Raw genomic sequence first — 21623 nt, 5'->3', positions numbered from 1 at the left:
TGGTGATGACTAGCTGCCTTCCCTCTAGTCTTACACTGCTAAATTAGGGACGGCTATCGCAGATAGCCCTCGTGTAGCTTTGCGCGAAATTCAAAACAAACAAACAATTCACTGGGTTAGAGGAACTCTCTAAGATGCTTCCAATACCGCTGGCCATGGTTTTATTTCTTGGCTATCAGGCAGCACTAATTCTACTGAAAAATCTTTTATTTTACCAAGAAATACTGAAGACAACCGCACACTACCCTAGGAACATGAGATGTCAAATTACACGCGTGAGAATATATTGATATCTGAAGCATTTTTTGTTCGTTGTTTTATAATTCCTGACTTCTAATTTTTTATGTAAAATTTATGTAAATCCGCTTAATACAAACACAAACGACGACATGTTTTATATACTGAAAGCATTGCAGATGTGTTGAAAGTGAACTTACATCGTTCTCATTTACAACAAGTGTCGATAAAAATTAGTATTTCCATGTTTCATTACAAACAGATTAGACAGGAAATTGCATCTGGGTTTAGTAGCGTTAAGTCTCACGTTACAGAATTGTTTTACAACGTATTTTTTTAGTTCATGTTTGTTTGGAATTAAGCACAAAGCTACACAATGGGCTATCTGTGCCCTGCCCACCACGGGTATCGAAACCCGGATTCTAGAGTTGTAAGTCCGCAGACATGCCACTGGGGAGCTAGTTCCTGTCTTTCTCTTTTAGTCGTACGGTTTTGGTTAATTATTTTTACCCACTGAAGTTTTTAACAATGGTGCCATAGTAAATCTTATCATTCTGATCGAATTTTTCGACTTGCATTGAATACAATTATTCCGAATTTAATTTTTTTCAAAACTATCTATAGAAAACTCTACTTGCAACAGAATAGTAGCACAAACTGAACATCGTCTACTGTTCTTGATCCAATGTTTTTTCTCTATAATCTCATAACATATTTTCTTACCGTACAGAACTGCTCCCACCAGTTTTTAGTTTATCTACTTGTTTCGATATGTCTGTGTAGTTACAGAACTTAAATTGTCCTTTTTTTTTTAATAAGTAATTAATCACGCAGAACAACAAGTGCTTCAAACTCAGGCCCGGCATGGCCAGGTGGTTAGGGCTCTTGACTCGCAAGCTGAGGGTTCGAATCCCCGTGCCACCAAACATGCTCGCCCATTCAGCCGTGGGGATGATATAATGTGAAGTTCAATCGTCGGTAAAAGAGTAGCCAAAGAGTTGGCTGTGTGTGGTGTGACTAGCTGCCTTCCCTTTAGTCTTTCACTGCTCTGTGAATTACGTGTTACATTGACCACGTTTTGTTTATTACAAGCATAAGAAGCTTACCTGGTGTATTGTTACTATTCTCCAAGGGTTCAAAGTAAATTCAAACTGAATTTCTTATCAAAGTAATAAACAACCCAAAACAAAGCTTTTAATTTACCTTGAAAAATCCCTTGCATCCCTCGCAAGTCCGAACTCCGTAATGTTGGCAAATTGCATTGTCCCCACACACAGCGCAGAACCGAGATGTGGAAGGGCTAAGGTTTCTGGTTATGATTTTGGATGGGCAAGACTGGACGTAAAGGCTGTATGGTTCACTGAAACCAACAGAATATACATATACTTTCCACCGTTAAAAACAACGCTACGAATCAGGGTCACAACGGTATTAATAAAAGTCATCGGTTTCTCGTGTAAAATGAGTATGAAAACCAGCCTGATGATCTCCAATACTGGATACTTACTATTTACATTTGAAAAGTTAATATTCAAACTATTATCAAAATTAATGGAATAAAATTAATATAAATACACATTGTATCATCTATGCAATTTACAAGTTAAGAAATGGACAGCAAAGTTTATACTGTTCTTAAGTACAACGTTAAACATATATAGAAGTCTATGAAACTGACGTAAATGCTCGAGTGCTTTTGACGAATAGGGTTAACGTATGGCCAGTTCTCAAAAGTTAGAGTGCTTCTTTTTTTTTAATTTTCCAACATTTTGTTGTGATTTATGGTGCCATATTTTACAAAATGTTTGAATAAATTTAACCCTAGAATTATCAATGCCCTATCAACGTTACACAAAATAATTTAAAGAAAAATATTATTAGCCTTACAATTAATCCCACTTTGTAAAATCACACAGTTATTATGTATTTTACATAGAAAATGTGAGATTTCACCCAGTTTTTTTTTTTTTATTTAAACCATGTGTTACAAAGGCAATAGCACAAAAACTACTTAATGTAACGCAAAACATGGACCCCATTGGTAGTCAGTAATTTAAAGTTTAAATAGTTCAGTAGGATAGTCTAATGGGACTAAGAACCCAGTTATTAAGGTATAAAACAAAGTAATCCGAGTTATCATTTCATGCTGTACAAAGCTTAAACGTGTAACTCAACACCAAAGATGCTAGGCGTATTCTAATTTCGGACCTCGAGCCATACTCTACAGGGTGTCTCTAGGAGTTGAGAAAAGGATAAAAGGTTTTCTTTTTGACGGTACGAATAAAATTTAACAACATCTAGATTTTCACAGATGTAAGGGTTGGGAATCTTTTATAGCACAACGAATGACATACAAATCACCACCAGTTTCACAGAAGTAATCAGGGGAGGTGAAGAGATCTTTTACAACATAGTGAATGACATACAAATCACCACCAGGTTTAGAGAAGTAAGCAGGGGAGGTGAAGGGATCTTTTATTACACAATTAATGACATACAAATCATTACCAGTTTTATAGAAGTAAGCAGGAAAGGTGAAAGGATCTTTTATAACACAATGACTGACACTAATCAAATACTTTTCACAGAAGTAAGCAAGGGAGATGGAGGGATCTTTTATGACACAATTAATGACACTAATTAAATCCAATTTCACATAAGTAAGTAGGAGAGGTAAAAGAATCTTTTATAACACAATGACTGACACTAATCAAATACGTTTCACAGAAGTAAGCAAGGGAGATGGAGGGATCTTTTATGACACAATTAATGACACTAATTAAATCCAATTTCACATAAGTAAGTAGGAGAGGTAAAAGAATCTTTTATAACACAATGACTGACACTAATCAAATCCAGTTTCACAGAAGTAAGCAGGGGAGGTGGAGGGATCTTTTATAACACAGTGAATGACACAAAAATCGCTACCAGTTTTACAGAAGTAAGCAGGGGAGGGGAAGAAATCTTTTATAACACAGTGAATGACATACAAATCACCACCAGTTTTAAGTGAGCAGGGAAGGTGAAAGGATCTTTTACAACACAATGAGTGACACTAATCAAATCCAGTTTCACAGAAGTAAGTAGGGAAAGTGAAGGGATCTTTTATAACACAATTAATGACATACAAATCACCACCAGTTTTACAGAAGTAAGCAGGGGAGGGGAAGGGATCTTTTATAACACAATGAATGACACAAAAATCGCTACCAGTTTTACAGAAATAAGCAGGGGAGGTGAAGAAATCTTTTATAACACAATTAATGACACTAATTGAATCCAGTTTCACAGAAATAAGTAGGAGAGGTAAAAGGATCTTTTATAACACAGTTAATGATATACAAATCACCACCAGTTTGACAGAAGTAAGCAGGGGAGGGGAAGGGATCGTTTATAACACAATGAATGACATACAAATCACCACCAGTTTTACAGAAGTAAGCAGGGAAGGTGAAAGGATATTTTATAATACAATGACTGTCATACAAATCACCACCAGTTTTAGAGAAGTAAGCAGGGGAGGTGAAGGGATCTTTTATAACACAATGAATGACATACAAATCACCACCAGTTTTAAATAAGCAGGGAAGGTGAAAGGATCTTTTATAACATAATGACTGACACTAATCAAATACGTTTCACAGAAGTAAGCAGGGAAAGTGAAGGGATCTTTTATAACACAATTAATGACATACAAATCACCACCAGTTTTAAGTAAGCAGGGAAGGTGAAAGGATCTTTTATAACACAATGAATGACATACAAATCACCACCAGTTTTACAGAAGTAAGCAGGGGAGGTGAAGGGATCTTTTATAACACAATTAATGACACTAATTAGATCCAGTTTCAGAGAAGTAAGCAAGGGAGGCGGAGGGGATGTTTTATGATTGAATAAATGACTATCTAATCATAAGCAGTTTATAATAGGAAAGGGTTAAACTAAAAAACTATTTGATTAATAAAACAATGGTCTTTTTTCAGAGAAGGGGCCTTTGTGATTGAATGACACTGCTAACATAACTAGCTTTTCAAAGTTTGCTGGGAGAAATGAGGAAGGCTTTTATGACTTTATAATTGGTACATTAGATTTTTTGTAGATTTTGGTTTCATGATCACTTAGAAAAACAAACAAACTTGGTTTGCGTTGCGGCGATCGGATATCAATCGTTGTCATGTCTATACGATCGATCACCTAAGTCGAATTTTTAATTAGTAACTATTTATTTCACTTTTTATTTTCTAATTATGAGCCGAAATGTGGAATAAAAAACTAACACTTATTTATAAAAATTTGAATATAAAATACAACTTGAAATAATAGTAATAATAGAAATAATTATTTAGTCGTATAGGCTACTAAAACCTAACAATGACTGTTTCACCAATGTTTAAGTTTATAAAACTATGATTTTCATATTTATATCAATGTTCATGTTGTTTAGAGACACTATGGAATGTGTAGTTTTGCCTTCTCATAATAACATGTAAACATACTGGTAAAACGTAACGTCTATACCAAATTTCTTATTCTAAAATTTTTATACTCTGAAATATACTTAAACTTTTCTTTAAGAAAATTACCTTTTGAATAAGTAAAAATCCCAAGAACCCAGTTGAAGCTGTAAGCTACTCGAAACATATGGGTTTTTCTGCATTACCAAATAATAAGTAGCTTTAGGTTTCTCAAACTAAAGCAGGGGATGTATGAAGTAGCTTTAGATTTCTCTAACTAAAGCAGGGTGTGTGTCGAGTAGCTTTAGGATTCCATAACTAAATCGGGGGGATGTATTGATTGAGTCTACTACTAATTTAGATACTAGTAGACTGTTTCTGCTTACAAAGTGAGATATTAGAAAACAATGGTTTTAAGTAAAATACCTTGGTTGAGATGTCAGTGAACTAGAAATAGTCACCGAAAGTTGCCTTGGTTTCTTAGAAAGTACATTAGTTGATGAAGATGTTTCTAGATCTTCTGCTGGAAGATAAATTTCTAAAGGAGAATTGTTAGTCTGTAAATTAAACGTAGGACTCTCAGATAGTGATGGTACTGGTAACATTGCAGGGAAAATAGAGGGTTCTTCGAAATTAGAGGAGGATGGGATTTCCATGGGTTCCTGATACATCGCCTGTGAGAAAGTTGTTGATTGCACTGTTACCAATGGGCTAGAATAGCAGGAAGATAAGTAGGAAACCGATAGTGGCTGTGAAAGTGGAATGCCTGGAGAAGACATCTCTGTCCTGTAAAGTTGTGAAGACTGGAATGGAAAGGATGAACTTAGGGATTGTAGACTAACTAACGAAGCTGAAAGACTCTCTGTCACGGCTGGGGGCTCTAGCTGTCGCGACAGTACATCTTCAGACTTGAAGGAGAAGACTTGCGACTGGTTCGCATCACGTCGATACCTTGGAGAGTACGTTTCTTGAAAGCTGGGGAGGGTGCCCGCACCAGTAAACATTATAGCGAATCCATCCGTGGAGTTAGGCAAAGACGTCGAGGAAAGTGGAGAACTTTCAGGCAGGAGCTCCACAGTTTCATCGACATCCAAGGCTGGAAGATTGCACGCTTCGTCGCTGAAACTCTTCTCGGAAAATGGCATGCTGTACTCTGGACCCAAGGTGCTGCTGGGCAAAGTAAAAGAATTGCCCTGTAACGAGAGTACGTTTATTAAAGTGATCTTTTAACAACTTTAAATATTACATTAAATCTCTTGCTGTAATATTTGAAATAAATATTATATAACGTATAGGGAGTCATTTGCTAACATAACGAAAATAATAGAGAATGCTAACTTTCTAATGAGGATGCTCCCTCCCCCCAAAAAGAAATTATACAGTCTTTTAGCGTCAAGAAGTTAAAGTATATTACGTACCGAAAGCATTTGAATTATCATATTTCTTTAAACGGCATCTGCGCAATTCGTTAGCTTGTTGGTGAAGAAATGGTTTTAAATATTTAAGAATTGGTTTATGAAAAAAAAGTTAAATGAATATTTTGTGTTTAATGTAAAGCTACTAAGACAGCTTGTCAGCAGAGTCCTCCTACCCACCATCCACGCTGACGGATTGAATGTAGATCTTATAAGGCACTCACAGATAAAAGTAGGGGAATACTTTGTAATGTCACATGGATTCGAACCTGGCTTGTCAACTCCGAAAACCAGAGCTTTACCCTAAGGCTAACCTGCTCTCAAAATAATAATAATTATAAAAGACATTTGAATTATATATATATTAAATCAAAACCATACTAAAAACTACATTTTGCAGTTATGTTTATGGAGGTGCATGTTTCAAATTCGGATCCAGGAATCTGTTTTAAGAGATAAGATTTCAATTTTAGGTTGAGTTGCTCAAACAGAAAAATAAAACAACAACAACAAAAACACATAGACACAAAGTTTAGTCTTAATAACTTGCATTGAAATTATCCGACCAGCAAAATATCCACAAGAAACGCCATGTAAACCCGAAATGATAGTTTGACCTCAAGTAGAAATAATTGATATGTAACAAAATCGTCATATACCTTAGAAGTTCTTTTTCGTATTCAAGAGAATATTTGGAGTAGGTTTAACTTTTCCGTTTATGTGAGCACTTATGTATTTATGTTGAGATAAAAATAGAAATTTGTGTAACATTTCTGTAGATTTATGACTGACGAGTGTCAGTTTTTCCAGCAACATTTGCAAAAAAGCCGGTTTCTAGGTGGACAGGATACACGATTTTTGGGTGTTTTAGAAAAAGAGATAATAACAAGTGCTAAAATCTCATGCAAACCGTTTCCTTTTTAATTGATATTTTGTTGTAAAAGTAACTTTGATATTTGAACACTTTAGCATAAATGCCTTACTTGAAAAAAGGAAGCATTAAATATAGTTGTGTACCAAAGGCGTTTACTACTGAGTAAACTATATTTCTTACTTTCATCATTACTATTTGGAGAGATCAGGCTGGTAAAGTTGGTAGCTTGAGTTAAAGTGCTTCTTTTCTGTACATTTGATCTTTATTTTTCGTAAGCGCACGGACAACCTTACTATGGAGATATATTATTGTTTACAGTAAAACTGAAGACTTCAAGAAACAGTTATATTTCGTTTGATAAATGGTATACAGTCAGTGTCTTGGTAAAGTTTTCGATTATTATTTTTACAGAGGGTTTGATGAGCACGTTATATTAAAACGATTTTGGTGCCTCACCACGTCGTTACAGACCATGTCGCCACATCAGATTATGCTCTATCTGACGACCATGCATCATCTTGACAGTAGCCCTGTAGCGTTACTTCCATTGCAAAAGGATGAGTCATAAGACTTTCATGTTCAAAGCACACAACTCATTTGTACATGCTTTCAATAAACCATCTAGTTTATGAAGAAGACTGTTCCTATAATGCCTGTATCGCACAGAAACCCATAGGTGCTGTGTTCGGCGACATAATCGGTATGGTTTCCTATGGAATAGTATGAATACCCGTTTTATTTTCCAGCTGCTTCAAATATGCGATGGTTTAACAGAAGGTAAGATTAGAAGACTTATCTTGGTGAACCCATACCATTTTGGCCTCGTTTCCGGATGATTATCTTGCGTACTGTTGCTTGAGACACGTGGACGGCTTCTGCTGCTTACATTTGTGTTTTTGGATAGCCACTTGTTACAAGGCGCTGCCCTTCGCTTACCACCCCTGGGGTGTGATTTGTTACAAGCCTCTTTCTGGTCCTAGTTCTCCAAGTCAAGTTGATCCATTTTATTTGTGTTTTCTGATAACATTAATTGCTAGAGATACCTCAACTTTGAAATTCTAAATCCTCGATTTAAACACCTCTTTATGATTTGAGCATAAGAATATTTTGTGTTGGAAAGGGCTGCTACGTTCTCTTTCATCACACTGCCTTCGAAACACCAAACAATGTAAAAATGTAGTTCTAATGCATGCCGTTCCATCGCGACTTTACATCAGCTGTTGTTGTCTTTATTTATTCAATTTCGCTCAAAGCTACTCAAGAGCTATCTACGCTAGCCACCCCTAATTTAGAAGTGATAGGATCGAAGGAAAACAGCATCACCCACTGCCAACTCTTGGGCTACTTTTTTACTAATGAAACGTCGGATGGACGGTCGCGTTATAACACCTCTTCGGGTGAAAGGGCAGGGATGTTCGGAGACGGGATTCGAACCCGCGACCCGCAGATTGCGAGTCTAGCGTTCTAACCACCAGACTATGCCAGAACTCTGTTGTTGTCACGTGACTTGCTAATTTGCATATTCAGTATTGTTTTTCAAAGACATTTCGGGTTCTGTTCGGGGAAAAAATTCGAAGAGGACCACAAAAAATACTGTCAATTGATAGCTACAACATGGAAGATTAGAAAAGAATATATCTATTGTTTGATCATTTGAAATTTGTAGAAACTAAGAGATTACCTGAACCAACAACTTGAAGTCTTGCTGTTAGCATGTCAAATAGGCTAGGCAGTCGATGATAAGTTCTGTCTGACGTAAACTTTCACTTGTGTTCAGCTGATAAAGAGTAACTGTAACAAGCACTTCAGTGTTTCATCTTATTTACAATTATCTGAAGTTATGATACATTGTTAGCAATCTCTTTAGTGAGGTAGGCACGATGATGATAGATACGGAAAACGAATATTTGTTCAATGAAAAATAAACTTTGATTGATTTAAAAATCCAAAAAGGGTGTGTTTGAACTTTTGAACTGTTTGTTTAAATACAGACTCAGATTTGAATGCAAGTTAACGAAGCATTTTTATGTAAGAGCTTGAGTTCTATTTAGAACGTGAAAGACGTTATGAAGTTGATGCTGATGTAAAGTAAATGGTCATATTTGAAGAAACAATTAATTTTCAAAAGTATGATGGGAAGAAGGTTCAAAGTTATGTTCATTGATAATAAGGCAACAGTAGGTTGATCATGAAAATAATGCAACAGTGGGTTCATCAAGAGAAAGAGACATTCTGTGGACTTCTATAGGAATTAACAACCTTTTAATTGCTTGAACATATTCTTACCCATCCACGTACATTTAAACTCGTCGAACTCCCTGTGTAATAAATGAATCGCTCAGAAAAATTGTATTTTATATTTATGGAAAAGGTATTAAGGCTATCAGTCACCGTCTCTAATTTGAACTATTAACCTAAGGAAGGCAGCCAGACAGTGGCATTCTACCGCTCAGCATTCACGCTAAGGGATTGACTGTCACTCTTATAATTCATTCACAGCTTAAAATGCGAAGAATATGTTATGGCAATGCAAGGATTCGAAACCGGCTCATCAGTTCCAAAATCCATAGCTCTACCACAGGGCCAATTCACCACCTCCCCCCAAAAAAGGTCCAATTGTTGTGAGGAGATGTTTACTTGTAATGTCAATATTCTAGGCATTGTGAAAAACATTGTCAAATACCTAGTTGTAAGAAGAACACATTCTTTCAGATAGTGTCTAGTTATAAAACAAATTATTATAATAATACTCAGTTTTTGCCTGTCCTGAAATGCACGCTCCTCTTACTATCTAAATGCGCATGCGCGCGTACTACATTTCAACGTATGTAAGCAGAAGACGGATGCAAATATCCTTTAAAAGATATTTTGTACAACAACTTATTAAAAGCTTTTTAAAGTTTTAATAAATATCTAATGTTAGGTCGTAGAATAACATTATATGTATATTTATTGATAGTATTAACAACGGTAAAGTTTAGCCCTAACTGTACTAAAGCAAAAAAACGTAGACAAGTTACAGTGTCAATTTATCTCTTTATCAAATATAGACTGTACTTGATAAAGGCTTAATTAAAACTAGGCCTAAAACAATGGACTTACAGATTTCGGTGCTTACAATTAGAATTGTCATTATTATTCTAGAAATCCTGTATTTAAAGTAGTACTGTTGCAATAAAAATATTAATTTTGCCAGTAGTTAATATTAGTTACAAAGCATCTAGTCGTTCTGAAAACATCCCCAGCTTTATTGATTAAATTATAGCAGTTGGAAAAAACGCCTATGTGTAGTAAAAAATAGTAATTGTGAATAAACATAGTAAAATAACCCTTCTTTCTGAAACAAAAATGTAGTTACGTAAAAATGTCTTCTTTCTAGAAAATGTTCACTTATGGTGAAGAAATGTTTCGTTATATATGTGGCTAGGCGTTTAAAATTTTTTATTTGTTCTAAGTATCTAGTCATTGTGAAATGTCTATTTGATGCGAAAAAGTTCTAGTTAATTTTAAAGATCTCTAATATCTGACAAAAAATCTATTCATTATGAAGAAAGGTACACGTTTAGTTATGGTATACAAGCATTTATTTGGTGCAAACAAAGTGATTGATTGTAATCATTCACAAAGCTACACATTGGGCTATCTGAGCTCTGTTCACCACGGGTATCGAAACACGGTTTCTAGCGTTATAATCCGCAGACATACCATTGTGCCACTGGGGGGCATAAAAAAGTGAACTTGTGACAAATTACATTTATTTTTCGTATACATACGTTTAAAATAGGTAAAAAAAATCACATTGCTTTGAACAAAAACATCAGATACAAATTATACGTAAGCCAATTAAAAGAGAAGGTAACTTTTCTTCACCAATATTACACTTACAATATTGCATTATACGTTCTACTATATTTGAGAGCTGGCCGGATCATTTTTTAAACTATAAAAATTGTCCAGTCGATGTAATATTGTTATTAAAGGGTATAGGCGTGTATAGATAGTGTCCAGTCGATGTGACAACTTTATTAAAGGGCATAGGTGTGTATAAATATATACGTTTGTTTGTGTGTGTGTGTGTATATATACTGAACACTTCAACGCTTAGATCAAATAGTATTTCTATCAAATAACTGTATTTTTTTTTGTAAAACTTGCAATAAGTTTTATAAGGAATTTTAAGTTTATTGTTAAACTTATTCAACCTTACTTATGATAAACAGTTATCAATGATATTATTATTATGCTGATATTAATGTCCAAACAATCCTTTAAACTGAATGTGTCTAATCTTCTAGTCGTTTTGGAACAATGGTTGTTAAATTCTTTTTTTTTTCCTCAGCAATATTTCCTATTGTTGTATAGTTAGTATTATAACCTATACAATAAACTTGTCGTTGTATAGTTAGTACTATAACCCACACAATCATCTTGTCGTTGTATAGTTAGTATTATAACCTATACAACCATCTTGTCATCGTGTAGTTAGCATTATAACCTATACAATAATCTTGTGATTGTATAGTTAGTATTATAACCTATACAACCATCTTGTCATTATATAGTTAGTATTATAACCTATACAATCATCTTATCATTGTATAGTTAGTATTATACCCAATGCAACCATGTTGTCGTTGTGTAGTTAGTATTATAACTCATACAATCATCTTATTGTTGTATAGTTAGCACTATAACCTATACAATTATTTTGTTGTTGTATAGTTAGTACTGCAACCTATACAATATTTTGTCTTTGTGTAATTAGTATTATAACCTATACAATCATCTTGTTGTTGTATATTTAGCACTATAACCTATACAATTATATTGTTGTTATATAGATAGTACTGTAACCTATACAATCATTTTGCCATTGTATAGTTAGTACAATATCTTGTTCTTGTATAGTTAGTATTATAACCTATACAATCATCTTGTCATTGTGTAGTTAGTATTATAACCTATACAATCATCTTGTCGTTGTATAGTTAGCACTATAACTTATACTATCATCTTGTTGTTATATAATTAGCACTATAACCTATATGATTATCTCGTCGTTGTATAGTTAGTACTATAACCTATACAATAATCTTGTCGTTGTATAGTTAGTATTATAACCTATACAGTAACTTGAGTATTAACTTTTAATTAGTTTCTATTATTTGTAATTGTTTGTTACTAATTATTAACTAGTTTGTTTTCTATGTTTGGGCTGTTAATCCGCTGCCTTATTCACGAAAGTTGTAAGAGGGACCATTGTTGTGGTGGTTAATCACCAGGATTCCATCCTGGGTATTATTAATTAGCTGTTGTGTTAAAGAATGCATTATTTCCTCCGTGGTTATACCATCAGTTGACGTCTCAGACGAGTGTTTATAGCACTAACGTATATAAAAATATTACTAACTAACCAATACTTAACCTTATATGTTCCTATTGGTAATCAACAATGACACCAACTGATATCCAATAGCCGCAACATTAGCGTAAGTTCTTAAAATATTTACATTTTTACAACCTGACAACTTCATTGACCAGTACAGCTTTAAAACAAAGCTGTGACAGAGGATGAAAAGAAACGATCTCGACATTGTAGAACCTAACGTAATAGAAGTTAAAATGTGAAACAGGCTTTTCGTAACTGAAGCGACAATAAGTGACGTCACTTATCGTTTCGTATTAACAAGCATCTTTTTCATTTTGGAGTTAACCAGTTCTATGAGCAAGAGGGAAACTGGGGCTATTGGATAGTTTCAATTAGACCTGGGTTGTTCAACTGGTGAGGTAGTGCCGAGCAACCTGCCAATCAAATAAAAAAAAAAAGCTTTAAATACAACTAATATTTGGCGCTTCTGACTTTGGGACATAATTGCGTAATGTTGGCTACCTATTGCTGTATTGCTTTGGTGTACGTACCAATATACTTGGATAAACCGTTATGAGTTTCTTTTGGTTCATTGATAAGTAGTATCCAGTCTCAGAGATAGTACTGAAAATACTATGTGACCCACCACTAGCAAAAAAATTGAGCAGCCCTGAGCTAAATTACTGTTACCATTTTGAGCGCAAATAATTCACGACAGTAATTTTTAACCTAATGGCATTTTCAAAGTGGAACGAACAATTAAAAATAGACCTCGGGAAGCCTCAAATGTTTATTTTCGCGACATCCTATTTTAAATGTTTATTATTCTAACCTTATTTTGCAATTTTATCTTATTAACATTTGAATAAGTAGTTCCAGACAGCATCTGTCCTATTTAGTAGAACATTTCACTACATGACCTGAATTTTCCAGGTAAGGTTTATTACCAATAACATATATTGTATGAGACTTCACCCATGACCTGAAATTTTCTTGGGCAAGACGAACAAAGAACTCCAGTATACGCTAACTACCAATAACATATATTGCAGGAGATTTCACTCATGACCTGAAATTTCCTTGGGCAACACGAACAAAGAAATCCAGTCCACGCTAACCACCAATAACATATATTGCAGGAGATTTCACTCATGACCTGAAATTTCCTTGGGCAACACGAACAAAGAACTCCAGTCCACGCTAACCACCAATAACATATATTGCAGGAGATTTCACTCATGACCTGAAATTTCCTTGGGCAACACGAACAAAGAACTCCAGCTACGATTATCACTAATTAAATACATTGTAGAGAACAGATTGGTGTAAGTGAATAAGTCTGTTCCAGTAATCTGGGGCTATATTTTATGCGTGTGATATAAAGTTAATTACTTATGATTGCAAGGGTTTCACTTACAAACATTAGAAGAATACAGAATGCTACCAAGATAAACGTGGTACAGAGGTAACGTTTCCAGCTTCACGTGCTCCCTCACGATGTCACTTTGATTAATGTCATTTTTTCTTATATACCACTATCATGAAACTAAGTCTATATTTATTCGATGTCAAACTCAAGTGATTTTAATTTAAGTGACTGACAGTTTGAGGTGACCGACAAACACTACGTTTAATACGAGAACAGTGCCGATCATGACGCAAACAAACGTAACGAATCTCGTCAACAGGAGATTACCGTATATACTGTGAAAATGGAAGCTGGCGTTACAGAAGAGATGAAACCGCATACTGTAAAATGGAAGCTGGCGTTACCGAAGAGGTGAAACCATACACCGTGGAATAGAAGCTGGCGTTGCCAAAGAGATGAAACCGCATACTGAAAATAGAATGTGGGGTTATAGAAGTGATGAAACCGTATACTGTGAATATGGAAGCTGGCGTTACCGAAGAGGTGAAACCGTATACAGTGAATATGGAAGCTGGCGTTACTGAAGAGATGAAACTTTGTCTTAACTGTGTTTATATTATGCCGAACATCGCTTATGGTTAATAAATAACATCACTTGTTCTTACCTATTTGTGAAAAAACATAGTTGCTTTGATCGGTAGCCAATGAAAAGTTAAAACGAGACACTTTTGATAACATTCGTTGTTTTAGATTTTTTAATTTTTAACTTGTAAGGCTTCTCGAGCAACAATTGAAAATGCTAGGTTTCACAAGCATTTACTTCTTGTTAAAAGAATTACGCGGAACATGGTTTATTGTCGACAAAAACGATTTGTTGTCTCACTTTGTCATGGAAGATATGGTAGAAATTACGTTTTTGTATAACAGGTAATTATGGAAGACAAGTGAGCATTTACTGCTTTATCATTTTATATAACGGACAATTCTTCTTCTTCTTCTTCCTTTTGTTAGGCTAAAAGCTTGTCATCTGCATCACCCCACCAAACTCTACCACACATATAATTTTTATTCCCGTATCTTCTTCAGTGTTATTCTTCTATTTCCTACTGCTTGTTCAATATTTTGCTTCCATCTTACCCTTGGCCTTCTTCCGGTTGTTATCTACTCCATATATTTCGTTATCCATCCACTTTACATGCTTCTCTCTTTAAATTCCATCAATGAATCCACTCCAAGACTCCTCCTTATATCCTCATTTCTTATTTATCTCTATGTCCATATATATGAGTCTCAAACCTATCATTTCTGCGCCCTATATTTTACTCTTTCTTTTCTTCGTTAACACCTATGTTTGTCAATAATGTTCCTTATATGGTCTAAGAAATGATAACTTTTACTTTTGCTGGTATTTCCTTTTCTTTAAGTAAAGGCTAAAGCATTCTCAGATTTTTACTGTAGTTTGCCATTCTTTAGTCCATCTCTCTCTCTCTCTCCATCATTTCTTCATTAATGAGGATTACACAAAATATTTAGAATTATCAACCTTTATCAACTGATGCTTAACAACCTATATATCACAATCTCCATCTTGCCTAGAAAGTACCATTACACCAGCTTGTTTGCATTCAGTTTTATTCCGTTTATCTTCAATCCTCTACTCCATTTATGAACAGGCTTTCTACATTTTTTGCGAACAATGCAACACCATTAGCATATACCAGTAGTGAAATATTCTCATCATCTTGTCTAATAACTCTTACTGTCTTATCCATGTATACTATAAACAACTATGAAGATATAATGCTGCCTTGTCTTACACCACATATAATATCAAACCATTTTTTATTGTTCAGTTCTGATCTCACCATGCTCTCATTGTTACCACAGAGCCTAATCACTGCTGTCTTCAATCCCAATGGGATATTATTCCTCGGAAAACCTAACACTTTCCACATTTTCTTTCTCGGCACTCTATCAAACGAATTTTCAAGACCACAGAATGCCATAAACTGATCTATGTTCCATTCCCAGGATTTTCCGTCCTAATTTTCAGAGCAAATATCAAATCCATAGAGCTTCTCCCTAGTCCAAATTAATAGTGCTTCTCCCTAGTCCAAATTCATAGTGCTTCTCCCTAGTCCAAATTCATAGTTCTATTCTCTACGTTCTTGCTTTACATATTCTTTCGGTCTTCCTTGCAAAATTCTTTCATACAGTTTCCCAATATTAGATAATAAGGATATTCCTATACAGTTCCTACAATCGTGCCTTTTCTCACCTTTACAAATAGGGCATATTATGGCCTTACTCCATTCTTGGGGAATATTTCCATTTCTCCACGCTACCTTAAATAATTCAAGAATTCCACAAAGTAAAGCATCACCCCCCTCCTTTCTTTGAACAACTCCATGGGTAATTCATTTTCTCCTGGAGCCTCAGCATATTCCTATGTTTTTGAGCTGTTTAAACTTGTTCTTGTGCAACTTATTCATTTTTAAATTTACTGCCATCTAATTTATTAACTTGACTTACCCCTATACCCCCATCCTCACTTTGAACTACACTTCTGTTCCTCTTTCATTAATGTCATCGTGATCTGTTAATAAATTACAATCAGCATTTTTAACTGTGTTGGATTGTTCTTCGCTACTTCTTCCGAACTCTTTTGCAAAACTATATGTAAGTTTTTACCATTTCCTTTATCTGCTTGCAGTTTTTCTCCAGGATCTTCTCATACTCTTCTCTTGGCTGCTCTTTTTATAAGTTATAATTCTCTTCTAGCTATCTCATATTTTCTCCGTGTCTCTACTGTTATTTTTTTCATCTACAACCTCAATCTATACATCATATTTTAAACATAGTTTCATACTTCTCCTATCCACCATGATGTGCAGTTGTTACTCTTTTCTCCATTATATTTAACACCTGTGACTTCCTCTGCTGTTGATACGACTAATTACCTCCTATTTTCCCATTTACTGATTCAGAGTTAATCCCCCCAGCAGGTTGCTAGCCCTGTTCTGGGTTCTCAGTACTGCTACATAGTACATAGTATGGTTATAGGTCTACTTTAACTACACACGAGGAGACCAAAGGTAGGATTTAGCTGCTACTCCTCTTCAAGGTTACACAGTCGCTTATCCTAGTGGGTTATATGCTAGGACCGTAGAATCTACTGCTTTATAATTTTATATAACATATAATTATGGAAGATAAGTAAGCAATTACTACTTTAATCCTATGTAACAGGTAATTATAAAATATAAGTGAATATTTACTAATTTATCTTTGTATATAATGTTTAATTATGGAACTCAAATGAGCATTTACTGCATTGTCAGTTCTACAATAGGAAATCATGGAATATGAATTAAGCAGTTGCTTTAGGATTAGTTATACAGAGAGTTGAGTAAGTTATATTAAAATAATTTTAATATGCAAATTAGCAAGAAATGTGACAATCATAGATAATAAAAGTTCGAAGTGGACTACATTTTGATATTGTTTGGCGTTCATAGATAGTATGATGTCAACGAAAACTGATAGCTTTTGGGAAAGATATGTAACAGCCCTTTTCGACGCGAAATATTAATACGCTCAGATCATAAAGGTGTGTTCAGATCGGGGATTTAGAATTTCCATGATGGAGATATCACTTATACTAATTACACTGGGAAACAAAGAAAAAAGGATCAACTTGGAGACCCATGACCAGCCAGAAAGAGACTTTCAAGAAGTCGTACTTCAGCAATGGCAAACAAAATATGGCATTTTGCAACAGGTGATAACTCACAAACACAAAGGCTAGTTGTAAAAGTCGCCCACATGCCCCAGACAACAATTGGCTACATAGTCAAGAAGAATCTCGATCTGGAAAATTGACACAAGTCACGTGTACACAAAATACTTCCATGACATATTCGTTCAACTGTCGCACACCTCAAGCAGCTAGAGAAATAAACGGGTATTCATGATATTCCATACAAAGACATACTGGTCAAGTTGCGAGACGCAATGCCTATAGATTTCTGTGACCAAACTATGGTAACGGGAGCTGGGAACCACCGTCCTCGTACAATAGGTGTAGTATAGAAAGAATGCAAAAACAGTGGGGTACTTTTGACATGACAGCCTTTTGCAATGGAAACTATAGTGCAGGACTATTGTCAAGATGCACGGCCGTTAAGTAGAGCATGACCTGAAGTGACAACATGGACTATAACTACGTTGAGAGGTTTAAAAATTGTCTTAATATAACATATTCAGTACGTGTATAACACATAGATGGGCAAGTAAGTGAAGAATTTACTGCATTATCAATACTGCAATAGGTAATCATAATAGGTGAAGGACATATTTACAGGACTGTCCTCTAAGACCTAAGTTACCAAGAAAGATAAACAGGAATTTGCTCTATTTCCTATTATAACTTATCATGGAATATAAATGAAGCATTTTATACATGCTCGGTTCAATAAGTGGTGGATATGCAAGACACATAAGAAGTTATTTGTATTATCAGTTCTGTGGAAGTTCACCATGGTAGTTAAAAGGAACATTTAAAACATTATCAGTTCTGTAACATTTACTGTACTATCAGTTTTACAATGGATATTAATGTAATATAAAAGGAGCAGTTATAGTGTATCATCAGTTCAATAACAAATTATCATTCACTATACTTATCGTATGTTTGGTATAACATACATAGCTGTTTATTTGTATTACCATTTGTGTAATAAATAGTACCCATTGAATATATAATTTATTATGTTATCAGTGGTATACCAGGAAACCAAGGAATATATAAGTATCTGCAGAGTTATTCAAAACTTAGTTGGTTTGTTCTATTGTAAATAACCCGAAATTACAGCCTCAAAATGATTTTCAGGAGACGCTCCATTACAATTTAATATCGGTTAAGGCATGAAAACAGCATCAAACATTTCAGGAGTTATTATACCATTAGAAGTGACTTCTGGTGGTTTACCTCTGTACATCAGAAGTTGAGTTCTTATAAAGCCTTACTACAGCCATGGTAATAATGCTGGTGTAACATTAAGGTAACAACGAGAGGACCATGCAGCAGTGAGAAACAAACTTGAACAAAGAGGATTGGTTGTATATGTAACTTGGAATATATTATTATTCCTACACTTAAGAAAAAAGGGTTTGGAATAAAACAGTTTTCATTGAAAGATGGGGCTCCGTCAACCATTGCATGGACTGTAAAGACATTCCTGGGACATGCTTTCAGAGAACTGGTAATCAGCATTTTTTCCCGTACATGAATAATACGGCTTCAACTTTCACCCTTGATGACTTTAGGCTATGAGGCTACTTTACGTCTTTGGTTTACCGTGACAAGCTCGCTACCTTGACAGGCTTTAAATACATCATAGGACACCAATTAAACTGCAAAGTATCGTTCATGTGTATATCATGATCTTTCATGAATGCAAGCAACAGTGGACATGAATGGAGGTCACATTGAACACGTTGGCTGTGCGAATTTCGCGATCACTGTCTTCTGGTGCTAATTAGATTTAGCTCTGGGGTCGTCTTTTTCATCGTCTCATTAGTTAATCTACCAAATATTATATATTTATGATGATTAGTTCCCAAATTTGGCCGTTAGAAAAGACCAGTTAACTTTATAACTTCCTTACACATCTACTGTGTTAAGCATGTGTGAAATGTTGAAATGGTTTTGTACAATTACTTTTAATTTGTGAGCTTTCAAAAATTGAAAACGTAACATTTTCGAAGCGTGCGTATAAAGCCTAATTAAGAGCTCTCTGGCATATGCTTTGAAATATACAACTTACAACTTTACAATTTAATTATTAACTCTAAAATTATCGGCGAGTCCATATAGGACTCATTGGATTTTCAAATTCATTTTTTCTCTACTATTTTTGCGCCATATTTGGTGAACCTAATAACATATGGGTCACGAAAAATTTAAATATCAATAATATATAAATACTACGTTAATCTCACTAATTACTGTTGGGACCTCTTTGAATTTCACAGTGAGTGATGCAGCTTAATACTTTTGGTCGTTTCTTTATATAGAGTCTTGAAACAGGCAATTATATAAAACTACTAGCATACGGACCTCATAACAAGTCCGTAATTTGAAGATCAAGAACAAACTAAAAGAAATAATTGGATGAAGATAATCGCACTGTTTTAACTTATCTCTTCCAGTGCAGCCCATGTAGTATTTAAAAAAAGTTAAAATGAGCAAAAAGGTTTTAAATTGCGTCTTTCTTCCTCTAATATGTTACACTAGTATAGCGCGAGTTAGAAACATATTGGTTATTGATTGATGTTATTCACAATGAACCTGTTAAAATCAGGTGTAAAGTTACAACAGTTTAACCAGATGTGTGAAAATATTAAGCAACAAACCATTACAATCATCACAATGAACTATAGTGAAATATTATACAAACCACGTGAGTTTACCTAATAATGACAACGTCTCTGACATAAGAGAAACCATTCTCTTGATGAACTGAAGAAAAGTTCCCAATACCAATACCTCCAACAACATACCAGAGAAATCTTTGTCTTGATGATGAACCGATGAAACGTTACCAATACCTCAACATACATACCAGAGAAATCTTTGTCTTGATGATGAAGTGATGAAAAGTTACCAATACCTCAACATTACATACCAGAGAAATCTTTGTCTTGATGATGAACCGATGAAAATTTACCAATACCTCCAACATAACATACCAGAAAAATCATTGTCTTGATGAACTGATGGAAAATTACCAATACCAATACCTCCAACATAACATATCAGAGATATCATTGTCTTGATGAATGACGAAAAGTTACCAATATCAACTGATTTTTATTCAGCAACAACGATAACTCTAAAATCACAAAGAAACATATGTTTATTGACTGGTAAAAATTATCAACACTTTTTATTGCTCGTAAATTGAAAGGTGTAAAGTTCATATATTTCATTTCTTGAATCAGTTAGTATTATTTGGAAGGAAACCGCTAACTATGCATTAAAATACAAATCTAGACCCCCATTAAGCAATAAATTAGCATTTATTGGAGATACAAGGTTTTAATTCTACTGTATAGCATCATATATATAGTAAGGGAGTGTAGAATTTTTATTTTTTACACAGTGAATCGATATGCAGCAGATAATCATATATTTAAAATCTGTATCTGGAAATTAAATTCAAGTTAAAAATGTAACCACGTAAAAACATATAATTTGATAAAGGAAGAACAAGTACATCTACAATGAATATAAAAGGCTGTATTCTTGATTACAGGTAGTTGGGAACTATTTGTAATTATGACAGTCGTCGATAAGATTCCAATCGATCATATCCTGTCTGCTGCAGAAGAAACCATTATTCGACCTTATCTGTTGTTCTGCCTTTTTATCTCCAATCACGATGCAGTGATTCAGATCCCAAAATAATGTGTTTTTGAGACAGTAACAGTTAAAATGTGAAAAAAAGAACTATATCACCTCTAGAAAGAAAACAAATTTTTAAAGAATTTCGACCGAAAATCATGGAAATTGCATGAATTATGAAATTCGTATCACCTGATGTTTCTTAAAATGTTTGGGCATTATGATGCAAATTTAAGATTCAAAAAAACGGAAGTCAGTTGGAGCTAGATGTTAACTTGTCATTACAAAATATCTTACGATACAATTGCCTTGATCAAATAATTAAATTAAAATAAAGGAGCAGTATGCAAGAAGAGACGTTCTATGATTGATGTCTATCTTTCAAGTATGCTCTATTTTCTTAGGAATTGGTTTCCTAAAAGCTCTGTATACCTGGACTGAAATCTTGTTTTGATGCTTAATTATGCAAGTATTAAAATGTATCTGTTTTGTTTTTTA

General features: G+C 34.5%; 1 protein-coding gene across 4 annotated transcripts in view; it reads right to left on the bottom strand.

The window, feature by feature from the left end:
* LOC106462874 (probable nuclear hormone receptor HR38) overlaps window positions 1-21623 on the bottom strand; it is a 69153-nt gene that overhangs the window by 13879 nt on the left and 33651 nt on the right. For 3 of the 4 annotated variants that reach the window (XM_022390274.1, XM_013922840.2, XM_022390275.1), the window contains 2 exons: window positions 5118-5884; window positions 1441-1597 (listed from right to left, as the gene is read on the bottom strand). In XM_022390274.1, the coding sequence (XP_022245982.1) occupies window positions 1441-1597; window positions 5118-5884 (924 nt within the window). The remainder of the gene's footprint in view (window positions 1-1440; window positions 1598-5117; window positions 5885-21623) is intronic. The other variant, XM_022390276.1, reaches the window with a different exon arrangement.

This window comes from Limulus polyphemus, unplaced genomic scaffold, assembly GCF_000517525.1.
Source record: "Limulus polyphemus unplaced genomic scaffold, Limulus_polyphemus-2.1.2 Scaffold1272, whole genome shotgun sequence".
Lineage (NCBI taxonomy): Eukaryota > Metazoa > Arthropoda > Merostomata > Xiphosura > Limulidae > Limulus > Limulus polyphemus.
The sequence above is the reverse complement of the archived record's forward strand: the minus strand, read 5'-3'. Positions and strand labels throughout refer to the sequence as shown.